This window comes from Ranitomeya imitator, chromosome 4 (assembly GCF_032444005.1).
Source record: "Ranitomeya imitator isolate aRanImi1 chromosome 4, aRanImi1.pri, whole genome shotgun sequence".
NCBI lineage: Eukaryota > Metazoa > Chordata > Amphibia > Anura > Dendrobatidae > Ranitomeya > Ranitomeya imitator.
This window is the reverse complement of record NC_091285.1, coordinates 43,812,155-43,830,138: the sequence shown is the minus strand read 5'-3', so window position 1 is coordinate 43,830,138 and position 17,984 is coordinate 43,812,155. Positions and strand designations below refer to the sequence as shown.

General features: G+C 43.3%; 1 protein-coding gene across 2 annotated transcripts in view; it reads left to right on the top strand.

Moving 5' to 3' along the window:
* CANX (calnexin) overlaps positions 1-17,552 on the top strand; it is a 53,960-nt gene extending 36,408 nt beyond the window's left edge. The window contains exons 8-15 of one of the 2 annotated variants that reach the window (XM_069763609.1): positions 1,891-2,080; positions 2,865-2,978; positions 3,074-3,230; positions 3,400-3,615; positions 3,819-3,938; positions 4,407-4,545; positions 8,714-8,808; positions 15,562-17,552. In XM_069763609.1, coding sequence (XP_069619710.1) covers positions 1,891-2,080; positions 2,865-2,978; positions 3,074-3,230; positions 3,400-3,615; positions 3,819-3,938; positions 4,407-4,545; positions 8,714-8,808; positions 15,562-15,612 — 1,082 coding nt within the window. In that variant the 3' untranslated portion in view covers positions 15,613-17,552. Of the gene's footprint in view, positions 1-1,890; positions 2,081-2,864; positions 2,979-3,073; positions 3,231-3,399; positions 3,616-3,818; positions 3,939-4,403; positions 4,546-8,713; positions 8,809-15,561 lie in introns of both variants that reach the window. The other variant, XM_069763608.1, reaches the window with a different exon arrangement.
* The last annotated feature ends 432 nt before the right edge of the window (positions 17,553-17,984 follow it).

Genomic DNA, 17,984 nt, shown 5'->3' with positions numbered 1-17,984 from the left:
CGACACTACTCTGTCCTCCTTCTCCTGGACCTGTCTTCTGCCTTTGACACTGTAGACCAGGGGTCCCCAACTCCAGTCCTCAAGGCCCACCAACAGGTCATGTTTTCAGGATTTCCTTTGCATTGCACAGGTGATGCAATTATTACCTGGGCAAGACTAAGGAAATCCTGAAAACATGACATGTTGGGGACCCATGCTGTAGACCACTCCCTTTTGCTACAAATCCTCTCAACCCTTGGCATCACAGACTTGGCCCTTTCCTGGATCTCGTCATATCTGACAGACCGAACATTCAGTGTCTCCCTCCCCCACACCACCTCCTCACTTCGCCCCTTGTCAGTCGGTGTTCCTCAAGGCTCTGTTTTAGGACCCCTACTCTTCTCCATCTACACTTTCGGCCTGGGACAGCTCATAGAATCCCACGGTTTGCAGTACCATCTCTACGCTGATGACACGCAGATCTACCTCTCCGGACCTGACCTCTCCTCCTTGCTTACCAAAATCCCTCACTGTCTGTCTGCCATTTCAGCCTTTTCTGCTCGCTTTCTACAACTGAACATGGACAAAACCGAATTCATCATCTTTCCCCCATCTCACTCTACCCCTCCACCAGACCTATCCATCAATGTCAATGGCTGCTCACTATCCCCAGTCCCACACGCCCGGTGCCTCGGGGTGATCCTCGACTCTGCCCTCTCTTTCAAGCCACATATCCAAGCCCTTGCCTCCTCCTGTCGTCTCAAACTCAAAAATATTTCCCGGATCCGTGCTTTCCTTGACCGCAACACTGCAAAAACGCTAGTCCATGCTCTTATCTCCCGCCTCGACTACTGCAACCTCCTACTCTCTGGACTCCCCTCTAGCACTTTGGCACCACTCCAATCCATCCTACACTCTGCTGCCCGACTAATCCACCTGTCCCCCCCGCTATTCCCCAGCCTCTCCCCTGTGTCAAGCCCTTCACTGGCTTCCTATCGCCCAGAGACTCCAGTTCAAAACCCTCACATTGACATACAAAGCCATCCACAACCTGTCTCCTCCATACATCTGTGACATGGTCTCCCGGTACCTACCTACACGCAACCTCCGATCCTCCCAAGACCTTCTTCTCTACTCCCCTCTCATCTCTTCTTCCCATAACCGCATCCAAGACTTCTCCCGTGCTTCCCCCATACTCTGGAACTCTCTACCCCAACACATCAGACTCGCGCCTACCATAGAAACCTTCAAAAAGAACCTGAAGACTCATCTCTTCCGACAAGCCTATAACCTGCAGTGATCCTCAACCTACTGAACAGCCGCACAGCCAGCTCTTCCCTCTCCTAGTGTATCCTCACCCACCCCCTGCAGACTGTGAGCCCTCGCGGGCAGGGTCCTCCCTCCTTATGTACTCGTGTGCCTTGTTATCTGCTCATGTTTAATGTATTTGTCTATTTGCCCCGTATTCACATGTAAAGCGCCATGGAATAAATGGCGCAATAAAAATGTATAATAAATAATTGAATGATAATTTTTACAGCTCTTTAAACCAACACTTAAGAGAAAAAAACAAGAATGTGCCGGGTCGGTGAGGGGAGTAAATGGCCCAGTCTTGAACTGGTTAACATATACAGTAGCATCGTTCAGCATTTTCCTCCTGATGTAAATCTCCAATGTATCCTGCAAGCACTCTGTGAATAGATCCTAATACACGTGGCCTCATAATCATTCACTTACATGGGGAAACCAGCTAGCATCCCCCCGAGAGGAGACAGATGACTCCTGTCTGCGTTTGTCATGTCCTGTGGGTAAACCAGAAGTAGTAAAGGGAATATCCCCTTAATGGTTTAGCACTACACGCCGTTTGTGATGCGAAGACTTAACATGGTCTCTTTATTCTTTTCTATGCAGTTTTGAATCCAGACAACTCTTTTGAAATCCTGGTGGACCAAAATGTTGTAAACAGCGGCAACCTACTCAATGATGTGAATCCCCCCGTCAACCCACCCAGTGAAATTGAGGATCCCGATGACCGGAAACCTGATGATTGGGATGAGAAACCAAAAATACCTGATCCTGATGCTGTGAAGCCTGATGACTGGTAAATGATGACAATACACACATGATGGCACTGGGCCCTTTTTAGTCTATTTAAAGGGGTTGTCCAGCCTTTGGGTACAAGTCTGCAGTCACTCTGATTGCAATCTTGTGTATGTTCACAGCATGTGTACTGTGTGTTGAGGATTTTCCAAAGCAGGCGGTCATGTGACCCCGCCCCACGTATGTGATTTGCATACTTCCGCCCACATTCCAACTAGACTTGTATTGTCCAAAGCTGCGCACTTCTAGTTGGCATGTATTCAAATCACAGCACTGAGGCTGTTTAAGGCAAACTAACAATTCACAATGCTTTATAATCTAAAGTGTATATCACTGCAGAGAGATTTAGATTTATACCTTTATTATATTGCAGAAGAAACAAAACAAACATGTCAGAGAGAGTATATGCAGAGTAACTGTGTCGCTCGGGAAGACCTATAATGTACCAGATCTAGAAGATCTAATAGCCATAAAATGCTCTGATCTGATGCTTTGTCAGTGTATGAAGTAGATGGTCCAATAAACAATAAAGTACCATATATCAGAAGAAGGCTAATGGCTATATTCAGAAATAATGAAATGCAATGAAGAGACCTACTGGTGGTGATGGATGGAGCAGCGACCTCCACCTCGAGGCGCGTTCATTTTAATTTGTTGTGTTGGAGTAAACCTAGTTTATAGGAAGTAGGGTAGCAAAATCCCTCAGTAAGATTAATCTCTATCAGTCCATCAGCGCTGAGCTTGTTAAAAAAACACAAAAAAATTACTTGTATGTTTTGACCTAGGGATGAAGATGCTCCAGCAAAGATCCCTGATGAAAATGCAGTGAAACCAGAAGGCTGGCTGGATGATGAGCCCGAGTACATTGCTGACCCCGATGCAGAGAAGCCTGAAGACTGGTGTGTACATCGTGTCTCTAGCAACATACATTTTGGGAAGTTTTTTACTTTTTTTTTTTTTTTTTATATTAAAATGTTATATTTTATTGCAATAGGGATGAAGATATGGATGGGGAATGGGAAGCACCACAGGTATCAAACCCCAAATGTGCATCTGCCCCTGGTTGTGGAGCCTGGCAGAGGCCAACAATTGACAACCCCAACTACAAAGGAAAATGGAAGGCACCTATGATTGATAACCCCAATTACCAGGTATAGAAGTTCTTGTAATTCTTACTGTCATGCAGGGGTTACCGTGATTGCAGCCGGTTCTAAGACCCCGGTCACAAAATACCATCTGCTGTGATTGCCTTGTAAAGTTCAGCTGCAGAAAGCTCGGGAGACATGAGCCACAGACCAACCTTGTCACTTCTTGTTGCAGGGCATCTGGAAACCACGCAAAATCTCCAATCCTGATTTCTTTGAGGACCTTGAACCATTCAGGATGACTCCATTCTTCGCTATGGGTCTGGAATTGTGGTCCATGACTTCTGATATTTTCTTTGACAACTTTATTATCTGCTCCGATCGGGTTGTGGCTGATGAATGGGGAAATGATGGATGGGGTCTGAAGAAAGCTGCCGATGGTGCCGCAGAGGTAAGAAAGTAATGTGGTCTTGCTTCTGAATGTGGCTCCATCAAAGAGAATAAGGCTATGATGCCGTACCGCGCACAACTTATGGAAAGGTCTTTCTAGTCCTGAACAATCCTTTAATGGCAAATTTGAATTGAATGGTAAATATGAGAAACATTACTATATGGATTCTTCCCCATGATTTGAGTTATATATTTTATTTTCAGCCCAGCGTGGTTGAGAAAATGATGTCTGCAGCTGAAGAACGACCATGGCTCTGGATAGTCTACATTCTGACCGTGGCCCTGCCAGTCTTCCTGGTGATTCTGTTCTGCTGCTCGGGCAAGGTATGTGTTAAATGGCTATACAATAAGATCACTTGTGTATACACACTCACAGGTACACATATATCAGGAGATCTCTTTATCAACCACCTACTGGATAGGTGATAATGCCTAGATTATTGAAAGTCCAACTACTGGGATTCTCATCGATCTCCAAATCTGGGCTCTTTTATCCCCATCAGAGTGGAGTGACGGTGTGCAGTCCCTATAGGACTGTCATAAATGGCCATAAATCTTACTCCAGCAGAGACTGGACGCTACACGCCCATTGTCCTGAATCATTCGGAGGGATGTGCCTCTTACAGGATCAGGAGTGTCTGGCTCCAGTGCGCCTTGTCATCAACACGAGCATTGAATTGGGGTCATAATCTTTAAATTTATATAAATTGTAGACCTTTTTCGCTCTATAAAGTAAGGTGGTATCTAATATATCAGACAGGTATTTACATGGTTTTTTTTTTTGCACAGAAGCAGACATCGGAGGCAAGCCACAAAAAGACTGATGCTCCACAGCCTGATGTAAAGGAAGAGGAGGAAGCGGAAGAAGAGGAAAAAGAAGCCAACAAGGAGGGTGAAGATGAAGCTGCAGAGGAGCAAGAGGAGGAGCAGGGTAAGTTACATGGTCTTTTGTTTTTGCAGTTTCTTCTTGATGTGAGTTTTATATTGTCAGTCTGTCCTGTTTTATAGTCTTATCTCCTTGAAAATAAATCTGTATCAAAAAGCGCACGTTACTGCATGTTGCTAAGTGACTTGGTTTCTAGTGAAAGTCTGATCCAGCCATTGCCCAAACAGATATCATACACTTCTAATTGGATCTGTTAAGGTTTGTCTTTTCGATGACAAAAACAGAAATTTGATTCTTCTTGCAAAAAATTGCTATTGCATTGTTTGCCTATTTTGATTCCCTTTCTTAATATCTTGACTTTTGGCTAATCCCAACCCAGCAGTGGATTCCTCTTAAGACTTTTGTGCCCACCTGATATCGGGCCTTATAGGGCCAAAAAAGACATATTTATCCCTTTTGACTTTTATGAGTAATGTTCATACAAATTCTCTGACTTTCTAATTAATTTTATGCTCAAGGAACAGTCTCATGCAGACTGGGATAAAATTTCTTATTTGACAGCCCTAACCTTTACAGTTCTGACCAAGGGTGGGTGTTGCAGTAAATTCCACATGCGGTTTTGAGGTTAATAGTGTTTTTCTCATTTGTCATTAAATATCTGGGTATTATGCAGACTCTATTTTTTGATCCAAAAGGTTTGTAAGTTGCAGACACTTTTACACAAGGGGACATCATAATTAAAGGGGTCTTCTCAAGTTGTTAAATTGCTAATTAGCAAGAAAATCAGCAAGTTTGCAATTGACTTGCTTTTTCTATCTACTGTTCTCCTGCAATGGAAGCCTTTATCTTTCATAGTGTACATCTCATTTCCAAGGAGACTGGCCTCCAGACTCTGGCTAAGGCTGGGATCACACATGCGAGAAACACGTCCGTGTCTCGCATGTGAAAACCAAGCTGTGGCGCCGGCACTCCAGAGCGGAGCGTGCGGCTGCATAGCAACACATGGAGCTGCACGCTCCGCTCCCAAGTGCCGGCACCATAGCTTGGTTTTCACATGCGAGACACGGACGTGTTTCTCGCATGTGTGATCCCGGCCTAAAAGTGAGCAATCCAGGAGGAGTTAGGCTTGGTTCACATTGTGTTAGTGGGTGTCCGCTAACGGAATCCGTTACATGGCGAAATTGTCGCAATTAACGCTATGTAACGGATCCGTTAGCGCACCCATTGACTGCAATGTTCTAACGGATCGCTAACGTATGCCATTTCTGGCATGCGTCAGCGATGTGCCGTTATTTTCGGACAGACCTCGAACGCTGCTTGCAGCGTTCAGGGTCCGTTCTTCGCTAGCGCAGATCGGGATTGCCAAACGCAATCCCTTTTTGGACATTGCGTTAGCGCGATCCGTTAGCGTATCCGCTAAACGGATTGCACTAACGCAATGTGAACCTAGCCTTAACTCTTAACATCCCAGTCAGTTTTCTCCAGCTCATTAAATTGTACAGTAGTTATCTCCTCAGACAGCTTTTTCCCTTTCATCTTCTGAATACATGCAGTTGTAAATCACCTGCCCCACAGCTTTGAGTAGGTCTGATATCTACTGTGAAGCCCTTTGCTTGTTACATTGCCTATCCGTGTGGACTCCAGAACAGCTGAATGTTATAGCAGAACTTGTGCTGATCTTTATAGTTCTACTAATATTACAGTTCAGCTATTACCAGAGCTGTCCTGCTCAAGGAGGAGAACCTGTCCTGCTCGAAACCAGGAAGTAAGGATGCTGCAGAGCTCTTAAGTGATCCAGAGACAACTTGAGAATATTCTTGAAAGATTTCTACTCTGTTGTGTTTTGAGCAGGGCTGTGGAGTCTGTACGCCAAATTTCTGACCAGGGCTGCCACTAGGAATTTCTGGGCCCTATACTGCAAAATTTTTGGGGCTCCTTTAAACTCCGCCCAAGCTCCACCCTAGTCACGCCTCCACCCCTCGAACCTTCCACAGTCCCACCACCCTCTCTTGGAAAAACTCCTCTTCCGCACCACATCCTCACTAATCACACATATACAGTTCCCATCACCAGATCACTTACATAGCCAGTAGCTTTTGTTTTGGCCAGGCCCTACCCTACTCTAACCAAATAAATAAAAATATACCTAAATTGTATTGGATATTTTAAGAAATGTTTATTTTTCAATTTTTAAAGTGACTAATAATTAGTGATGAGTGAGTGAACTCGTTACTCGAGATTTCCTGAGCACGCTTGGGTGGCCTCCGAGTATTTTAGTGTTCGGAGATTAAGTTTTCATCGCCTCAGCTGAATGATTTACAACTATTAGCCAGGCTGAGTACATGTGGGGGTTGCCTGGTTGCTAGGGAATCCTCACATGTAATCAAGTTGGCTAATAGCGGTAAATCATTCAGCTGCCGCGATGAAAACTTAATCTCCGGATACTAATAAATACTTGGAGGTCACCCGAGCAGCGAGTACACTCGCTCATCACTACTAATATCACATACAACGGAAAAATACCACCGCAACATGACTGAATCACATATTACCACCACATGGTGACCAATAATACCATACACAAGGAACAAATACCACCACACCATGACCAAATCACATTTTACCACCATTTAGTGACTGGATACTACAATACTGATCATTAATTTAAAAAAAAAAAAAACACAATACCAATGCCATTATACACAGGAAATCTGTACTTCGTATACAATGTTCTTGTACAGGTAATAGTGATCACCGGTGACGTTATACGCAGGAGCTCTGTATACACTATACAGTGTATAGTGTCAGTGTGCAGGTAATGCAGGGATCACCGGAGACATATGTAGAAGCTCTGTATACATATAGTGTCAGTGTACAGGTAATAAAGGGATCACCATTGACATTATACACACGAACGCTGTATATAGTGTACAGGTAATACAGTGATCACTAGTGACATTATAAACAGGAGCTCTCTATATAGTATACAGTATATAGTGTAAGTGTACAGGTAACAGACTGACTCACCAGTGACGTCTCTAGTTGAATTTCTTCATCTTCGCTTTTCTTCTTCATCCAATTCAGACAACAATCACTTGCAGCCAGGACTAGTCTCTGCAGAAAATAAGTTATCTAGAGTACATTCCCAAATATTTCCCCAACCTCTACACTACGCCAGATGAAGAAAAAAGCGACTGTGTCGCCCTCGACAGTAATAGGACCTCTCCTCCCCCACCCTGAAGACAGTATCCTCAAAAATATAATCCTTTAATTATCCCCTATAGTAATAATATCCCACATTCTGGACCCTACGTGTCCACCCATTCTGCCTCCTGTCTCTCCATACTGCCCCCATAGTCATCCATAATAGTATAATGCATCCTATAATCATATATAGTGGTATAATGCAGCCCCATAGCGTATAGTGCACCCACATAGCGGTATAATGCACCCCATTGTGTATAATACTGTATGCCCCATTCCGTGGCTTTGCAAAAAAATTTAAAAGTTTCTCCTTATCTGGCCAAGATCCAGCGTTGTCCTCCACTCGATGCATCTGAGGCTCGGACCTTCGTTCCAGCGTATTACAGTGACGTCATACACTGGCGACGTGCCAGCTGACATCAGCTGCCGGTCTGTGATTGGCTGGCGGCTGTTAACTGTTGCCGTGCGGGAGGAATCTCCCGCACAGCAGCAAATTTTGCTGCTTGCAGAATTTTCCGCAGCGGATTAGATTAAATCCGCAGTGCAAAAAGTACTGCTGATTTATCGCGTTTTTTTTGTGCGGCTTCCATTGCGGTTTGACACCTGCGGATTTTTAATATGGAGCAGGTGCCAAACCGCAGCGGATTCCGCACAAAGAATTGACATGCTGCGGAAAATAAACCGCAGCGTTTTCGCGCGTTTTTTTTCCGAAGCATGTGCACAGCGGTTTTTGTTTTCCATAGGTTAACATTGTACTGTACACCACATGGAAATCTGCTGCGGATCCGCAGCAAAAACCGCAACGTGTGCACATACCCTTAAACATGTTACAGACCTTTACTGCTGTGTTGGTCTGAATCTGCAGGATTAATAGTTTCTGGTACAGATTTGTCAACAAATGAAGCGTTCATATGGCTTGAAATGCTATAGCTTTGTGTCCTGTGTGGTTCATGTTTTAGTGTTTTTTGTTTTTGTTTTTTTGTTTTTTTTCACATATGCTTTTTTTTAGCACCTGAAGAAGGTGAGGGAGATGCTGGACATGGAAGTAATGAAGAAGAGGAGGTGGAGGAAGATGATGAGCAAGAGAACGAAGACAAACCTCAGGTAAGCCATAGCAATCTACCCCATTATATGAATGTTTAATACAAATCTTGCTTTATATTAGGGCATTTACCTTTTTATTGTTAACGTTTCACCACTTTTGGTTCCCAATGAGCTGTATGGAGAAGAAAGCCAATGACTAATGTGGTAAATATGGCTGACAAGTCATAACGTAAGACGACAGGTTTGTTTGTCATGTCGCAACGACTGAAATGCCACAAGTTGTAGACAGCTGTGCAAAACGAAATATGGTTCCTCCTAGGCAGACAAGTGTCCTGATGGTAAATCCGCTATTGGGGCAGACGCTTCTGCTTATGTATCTAAGGCTACTTTCACACTAGCGTTAACTGCAATCCGTCACAATGCGTCGTTTTGCAGAAAAAACGCATCCTGCAAAAGTTTTTTCCCCATAGACTTGTATTGACGACGGATTGCGACGGATTGCCACACGTCGCATCCGTCGTGCGACGGATGCGTCGTGCTTTGGCGGACCGTCGGCACAAAAAAAGCTACATGTAATGTTTTTTGCTGCCGACGGACCGCTTTTTCCGACCGCGCATGCTCGGCCAGAACTCCTTCCCCCGCACCTCACAATGGGGCAGCGGATGCGATGAAAATCTGCATCCGCTGCACCCGTTGTGCGGCGCTTACAACGCTAGCGTCGGTAACCTCGGCCCGACGCTAGTGTGAAAGAAGCCTTACTATATCCCTTGTGCAGAAGGGTAATATGCGGAATGAACCGTCCAAATGTCTTTGCAAAGAAGAAAGTGACAATCACTGGAATAGGTTGGTGTCACTTTATCCCGAAGTGCTAGGATGTTACTGGAGTTTTTCCTTTGCTGAAAAGGATTTACCACTGCGGATATTGTTGTGAAAACTGAGCAGGAAGCCCCACTTATGACTTTTCATAGCAAAGGGGGAAGCTTTCACCTATATCTGAAGCATAAATTGACAAGCGGTATCATAAATCCACAGCTCCTGCCAATTTATGCTGCAGATATTTTGCAGTATGTGCATGATTTTTTTTTTTTTAATGTCTTGCCCTTTCCTGCTGCTGTACAGACAATTTTGTGCAAGCAAATTTGCAGCAGAAGGTCCGCTGTGATTTTTGCACAGTGGGAACATGTCGTTAATGGGGTTGTCATAGTACTCAGGCAAGCCCTTCTCAATCAGCATGTTTGTCTCCATAAAATAACATTTGCCTCTGGTGCCGGTCCAGCATTGCAAGTACTAGCTGTCCCAGGGCTCACGTAACATAATAATCAGGACTGGCTTCATTCTCACCACCTTCGGACAAATCAGACATAAAGAAGTAAGATCTGTGACTGGCCACTCACATACTCTTAACCCCTTCATAATCCAGCCTATTTTGACCTTAATGACCTGGCCGTTTTTTGCAATTCTGACCAGTGTCCCTTTGAGGCAATAACTCAGGAACGCTTCAACGGATCCTAGCGGTTCTGAGATTGTTTTTTTCGTGACCTATTGGGCTTCATGTTGGTGGTAAATTTAGGTTGCAATTTTCAAATTATGAATTTTTATTCTGTTAAACCAGGGAGTTATGTGACACAAAATAGTTAATAAATAACATTACCCACTTGTTTACTTTACATCAGCACAATTTTGGAAACAAATATTTGTTTTTTGCTAGGAAGTTATAAGGGTTAAAATTTGATCAGCGATTTCTCATTTTTACAACGAAATTTCCCAAACCACTTTTTTAGGGACCACCTCACATTTGAAGTCAGTTTGAGGGGTCTATATGGCTGAAAATACCCAAAAGTTACACCATTCTAAAAACTGCACCCCTCAAGGTGCTCAAAACCACATTCAAGAAGTTTATTAACCCTTCAGGTGCTTCACAGCAGCAGAAGCAACATGGAAGGAAAACATGAACATTTAACTTTTTAGTCACAAAAATGATCTTTTAGCAACAAATTTTTTTTATTTTCCCAAGGGTAAAAGGAGAAAGTGAACTCCAAAAGTTATTGTACATTTTGTCCTGAGTACGCCGATACCCCACTGTTTGAGCGCACGACAGGGCTCGGAAGGGAAGGAGCGCCATTTGACTTTGTCAATGAAAAATTGGCTCCAATAGTTAGCGGACACCACAAGTGACCCCATTTTGGAAACTAGACACCCCCCCCCCCCCAAGGAGCTTATCTAGATGCATAGTGAGCACTTTGAACCCCCAGGTGCTTCAGAAATTGATCCATAAAAATGAAAAAGTACTTTTTTTCACAATTTCTTTTAGCCTCAATTTTTTCATTTTCACATGGGCAACAGGATAAAATGGATCCTAAAATGTGTTGGGCAATTTCTCCTGAGTACACCGATACCTCACATGTGGGGGTAAACCACTGTTTGGTCACATGGCAGGGCTCAGAAGGGAAGGAGTGCCATTTGACTCTTTGAATGCAAAATTACCTCCAATCGTTAGCGGACACCATGTCGCGTTTGGAGAGCTCCTGTGCCTAAACATTGGAGCTCCCCCACATGTGACCCCATTTTGGAAACTAGTCCTCCCAAGGAACTAATCTAGATGTGCGGTGACCACTTTTAACCCCCAAGTGCTTCACAGAAGTTTATAACGCAGAGCCGTGAAAATAAAAAATCATTTTTCTTTCCTCAAAAGTTGTTTTAGCAAGCAGTTTTTTATTTTCACAAGAGTACGCTGATACCCCATATGTGGGGGGGGGACCACTGTTTGGGCGCATGGCAGAGCTCGGATGGGAAGTAGTGACGTTTTGAAATGCAGACTTTGATGGAATGGTCTGCGGGCGTCACGTTGCATTTGCAGAGCCGCTGATGTGCCTAAACAGGAGAATCCCTCACAAGTGACCCCATTTTGGAAACTAACCCCCCCCCAAGGAACTAATCCTAGATATGTGGTGAGCACTTTGAACCCCCAAGTGCTTCACAGAAATTTATAACGTAGAGCCGTGAAAATAAAAAATCATTTTTTTCCTCAAAAATTGTTTTAGCAAGCAATTTTTTATTTTCACAAGGGTAACAAGAGAAATTGGACCCCAAAAGTTGTTGGTAAACCACTGTTTGGGCACACGTCGGGGCTCGGGAGGGAGGGAGCACCATTTGACTTTTTGAACGCAAGATTGGCTGGAATCAATGGCGGCGCCATGTTACGTTTGGAGACCCCTGAGGTGCCTAAACATTGGAAACCCCTCAATTCTAACTCCAACACTAACCCCAACACACCCCTAACCCTAATCCCAACTCTAGCCATAACCCTAATCACAACCCTAACCCCAACACACCCATAACCCTAACCGCAAGCCTAATCTTAACCCTAATTCCAACCCCAATTCCAACCCTAACCCTAATTCCAACCCTAACCCTATGTGCCCACGTTGCGGATTCGTGTGAGATTTTTCCGCACCATTTTTGAAAAATCCCAGGTAAAAAGGCACTGCGTTTTACCTGCGGATTTACCGCGGATTTCCAGCGTTTTACTTGCGGATTTCACCTGCGGATTCCTATTGAGGAACAGGTGTAAAACGCTGCGGAATCCGCACAAAGAATTGACATGCTGCGGAAAATACAACGCAGTGTTTCCGTGTGGTATTTTCCGCACCATGGGCACAGCAGATTTGATTTTCCATAGGTTTACATGGTACTGTAAACCTGATGGAAAACTGCTACGAATCTGCAGCGGCCAATCCGCTGCGGATCCGCAGCCAAATCCGCACCGTGTGCACATAGCCTAACCCTGACCCTAGTTCTAACCCTGACCCTAGTTCTAACCTTGACCCTAGTTCTAACCCTGACCCTAGTTCTAACCCTGACCCTAGTTCTAACCCTGACCCTAGTTCTAACCCTGACCCTAGTTCTAACCCTGACCCTAGTTCTAACCCTGACCCTGGTTCTAACCCTGACCCTGGTTCTAACCCTGACCCTGGTTCTAACCCTGACCCTAGTTCTAACCCTGACCCTAGTTCTAACCCTGACCCTAGTTCTAACCCAAAAGTAAATATATTTTCTTTATTTTATTATTGTCTCTACCTATGGGGGTGATAAAGGGGGGGGGGGGGGGGTTCATTTACTTTTTTTTTTTTTTTTTTTGATCACTGTGATAGGTTTCATCACTGTGATCAAAATGGTACCTGGAATGAATCGGCCGGCCAGCAGATGCATGCACAGTGCGGCCGCCATTTTGGAAGATGGCGCCCATGGAGAAGACAGACTGACACTGGGAGGGACACCGGAGCTTGGTAAGTATGGGGGGTGGGATCGGAGCATGGGGGGAGCGGACAGGAGGACAGAGGGGAGCGGAGCACATTACAGGACAGAGGACTGGGGAGGAGATCAGTGGCGGGGGCAGATCAGGGTTTCCAGTAATGGCCGATGATATTGCAGCATCGGCCATGGCTGGATTGTAATATTTCACCACGTTTCATAGGTGAAATATTACAAATTGCTCTATTTGGCTGTTGAAAGTGAAACAGCCAATCAGAGCGATCGTAGCTACTGGGAGGGCAAAGCCACCCCCCTGGGCTGAAGTACCACACCCCTGTCCCTGTAGGTCGGGTGAAATTAGTTAACCCTTTCACCCGACCTGCAGGGACGAGATCATTCGGTGACACAGCATATGCGTCACAGGTCGGATTGGCACCGACTTTCATGACTCATACACTGTCACAGGTCGGGAAGGGGTTAATGTCTTATACATCCAAAGGAGGGAAGAGTAAAGACTGAGCTGATTGGGTGCAGGGTTCACGTAACATTGTCATGTGAGCGAGTGAAGACAGCGCTGGACCAAGAGGTGATTATAGATTATTTTATAGGGGCAAATGTGATGGGGTTGTCAGTGTAGTGGACAACATCTTTGAAAGTGGTTTTACATTCTCCTTTACTATGCTTGCCCAACCGTGCCATGAATATATTATTGAAAATGACAACTCTTGCAATTTTCACACTGGCCTCAAAGCCTAATATTAGATTTGTACTTCCTCTTGGTCACATGGACATTAATATAGTGGCTCAGACCTTACTGTGCACGGTGACTTAGTGGTTAGCACTGTCGCTTTGCAGCGCTGGGGTCCTGGGTTTAAAACCCACCAAGATCAACATCCGCAAGGAATTTGTTCTCCCCATGTTTGTGTGGGTTTCCTCCCATACGCCAAAGACATTGATAGGCCCAATGGGGGCAGCGATGATATCTGTAAAGCACTGTGAAATTTTATAAGTGAGGAAATTACAGAATAGAATCGTTTTGAAGTATTTAAGGAACATGTTCTCCTCAGAACAAATCTCTGTGAAAGGAGAGTATAGAGTCTTACGCAATGATCCATCAAAGCAAAGCATGCCATTTTTCATCCATCTTGCTGGTACCACCTAGAAGAGCAAACTACGCATTGAGACGTGACCTATTAATGAACTTTGCTACATGACTGTCTGACATTGACCCATAAGATAATGTCACTTTTAGGTGGTTCTTGCAAGACTGCGATCTTGCATAATGAAAGTAACTAATTTGTGTACTTTTCCCTCCATTGAGCATAGCCCAAAAGATTTCATTCTCAGCTGGTTGCTCTAAGGAGATATCCTACTTCGTAGAGAGGCGTATATTGGATCAACAACCATGTCTACGGCTTCCAGATGGGAGCCCTGAGAACCATCTTGCCTAATGGCATCCATGGTTACTATTCTGGTTGGCCAGCTTGGTGTCACGTCATTGTTGAGGCTCGGTTCTCATGTGATGTTGTGCCATGCCAGTTAATCGAAGGAAGATCTGCTGATGATGGGAGATAAAAGGGGTTTGCATGACTTTCCCCGTCTCGCAGCCACAAACTACTGATGTGGCCGCTGGACTTGGGTCCTTCAAGTCGATTCACACCATCTCTCGTATTTACCCTGCGCTGCCTCTCGTTCTGCAATACTGCTAATTTGCAGCAATTGTCTCGTCCGCTCTAAATGCATATGTATCCTAATATAATTTATTTCTTTAGGGCTAACATATTCCACTATAGAGATAAAATTCCTAGTAATAATGTTAAGGCGCTGTGGAATTAACGGCATTATATAATTGAGAAAAATCAATAAATATGTGCTGTAGAGCAATAAACCTCTATACTCTTAATTACTCGGAGTCAAATGCCTGGGAAATGGTGAAATTGTGTAGCATTTTTGGGATATTAAAGGTCTTTATCCAGGACTAAATATATATTTTTTTTATTGTGGGCCTGAGAACTAACAGGCAGGTAGTTACTAACTACAGTCTATTCTGCACAGCACAGTCACAGACCGCTGTTGCTGGTGTCGGCTGTTTCTGCTGATATCACGTCAACAGAGCAGCAGCTTCTCTTCCGCTCTCATCTGTTGGCGATGCGTGACTGCTGACGTAAGGCTGATTGGCAGCCGGCTTCCTGCTGCATAACTGCAGGAAGTAGTCGGTCAATCAGCATGATGTTGACAGTAACGCCCAATCTACAGAGCAGCCTGGAAGAGTAAGAGCTGCTCTGTTGGTGTGGAGTAGCTGTATCGCTAGCAGAATTGGTCAGTGACCACTGATAGCCAGCCTCAGATAGAACAGGCAGGTAGCCGAACTAGTTGGCAAATACTGGCCTTAGTTTTTTGGCTCATAGTAAAAGAAAAAATGAATTTGTATTTAGTAATGCAAAATCCCCTTAACTACTTTAAAATCCTATACTGGGGTAGTAATGGATGTACTGTTTTTCTTCCCATAGCACAGATAATTATGATAAATACCTAATTTTTTTGTTTTCCTTTTTACTCTAGGAGGATGATATGAGAAGATCTCCAAGAAATCGAAAACCCAGAAGGGATTAAACTAAATAAAAAACAAAAAAGAAAATCCACCAACGAACTTGAATTATTTGGCAAATTTAATATAAAAAGCTTACAGTTTCTACACAGTTGCAATGAAATAATGACCACCTTGGTTCTCCGCATACTAAAGCCACACGAATGGTCACCGAGAACGCAGCGTGTCTATAAACTGTGGCAGAAAGCAGTCCATGATTTCTGTGTTTAACCTTTAGTTGACCTCTCTGTGGGGATATGCAGTGTATGATAAACTAACTGTACTGTTTCTTTGATTTTTAAAGATCTTTTTAAAAGAACAATATAGTATTGCCAAACTCTTCCAAACGTCAGTGTAATAAAATGTATTAATCTTAGAGAAAAAGAACATGGAGAACACTAGGACTTTGTTAGCCATTAAAAGCAGAGGTTCTTTACTTTTTAAGAGCTTGTTTGGTCCTCTATTCCCGTATGGTATAACTCTCCTTCAGGTTTTTTTTTGTTTGTTTTTTTTTCTTGTTCCTCCTATCTTTTATTAAGAGTGCTCCTTAAACAAGCAGTACATGCTGATTGGGTCCCAGACAGCATGTTTCTTCCCTGATTCCATGCATGTTGCCTTTGGGTTCTGTTAAGCCGCTTGCACTGTCTGATAAAAGTTGGCCTTACGGACCAAAGCTAGAAAAAAAAAATTCCCACATATCCCATGAAGTTTAAGCAAGGTTCAAGATCTTGTCCCTCTTTTGTGTGTGTGTGTGCGCGCATATGTAAATATAAATATATACATACAGTATATCTTTTGCTTTGTGTGCTTTCTTAGTTCTGCAGTTGTCCAGCGTTTAGTATCTTCATCACTTTCTGAATTTATATTGTTCTCTTAAAGTATAGGTTCACTTAAAAGAAAGCTTAAAAATAAAACTAATATGTTAATTAGCTTTGTTTTAATCTTCTGTTCCATACTTGAGTAAAAATATTCCATTGGTTGCTGAACCGTAGTCTGGACCACCCCTGAACAGCCTTATAAGGTAATGCAGGGGCGGTCCAGACTACAGTCTGATTACTGTGCTGCAATGTTCTGAATTTTTTTTATTTTTTTTTAATTCTCCCCTTATATTCCAAATCTATACTTATTTTCCACATTTCTTTTTAAGCCTTTAATCCTATTTACATAAAGTATTCTTTTTAAGTGAGCCTATACTTTTGAGTCTCCATTTTATTTTACTTGACTTTTTTTTTTCTTTTTAAAGAGAAATGGGCCCAGATATTGTTAAACAGACTTGATTCAGTGTTAGACCGTTATACTGTTGGTCTGTTACCTGCCATTGACCTACACATAGTGGAGGAGGCCATCATTTTGGGATGAACCATTATTCTTGTACTCGTAATTAGGGATTATGGTAAATAGTCTGCATTTTGATGAATATTGGTTCAGCCCACAGTCTACTTCCACTGACATGAAGACACTGTAATGCTTCAGTTTTGAAGTTCTAGCCTAAATATCTGCAAACAAGTCTACGAACAAAGTCCATTTCTGCCATCTGCATCCATACACTGTGCAAGCACATGGCCACTGGGTACTTTTGTAGGTAATGGCAGTTATTGGCAATCCAGCTGCACAATGTCTTTCACTTAAAGGCTAGCAGTCAGTTCTTAAGAATGAAACGTTTCATCTCGTGATCTAACCTGGAGACTGTCCGTCACTACATATGAGTATCCTCAGCAGCTGCAGTAGCGATGCATCGGCACGGGATAATCTGAGCAGATATTTAGGATAGGCCTTGCTGGCAGTCAGATTTGCTGTAACCATGTGAAGTTTAACGTTTTTTTGTTTTGTGTTTGGTTATGTTTTGTTTGTTTTTTTGTTTTTTGTTTTTCCTCATTTTGCTGTTGCAGTTGCATCATAAATTATATTGTTGATGTTAGGGATTCAGAGACTGAACACAATAAAGCTTTTATAAAAAAAAAAAAAATACATACTTATATGGTTTTATTATTCCTTTATTAGTCAACTAAAAAATAGTTTTACTTAATATTGGTAAAACGCAAGAGATATAAATTGGTAACTACAAACCTGAAAATACTTGTACATGAATGGACATATTGTGTTATGATCCTAAATTTTGAGCTTTTTTTTTTTTCTGCCCACTCTTCCATAAAGGACACCTCTATGGAGTGTACGGCTTATTGTGGCAGTATGGACCGATACTCCAGTCTCTACTTGGAAACACCGCAGCTCCTCCAGGATTTACCTTTGGTCTCTGTGCTGCCTCTGATTAATGCCCTCCTTACCCGGGCTGAGAGTTTAGGTGGGTGGCCCTCTTGGCAGGGTTGTTGTGGTTCTTTGCTTTTGATGATAATGGATTTGATGTTGCTTCGGGGATCGTCAGATTGGGATTTTTTTT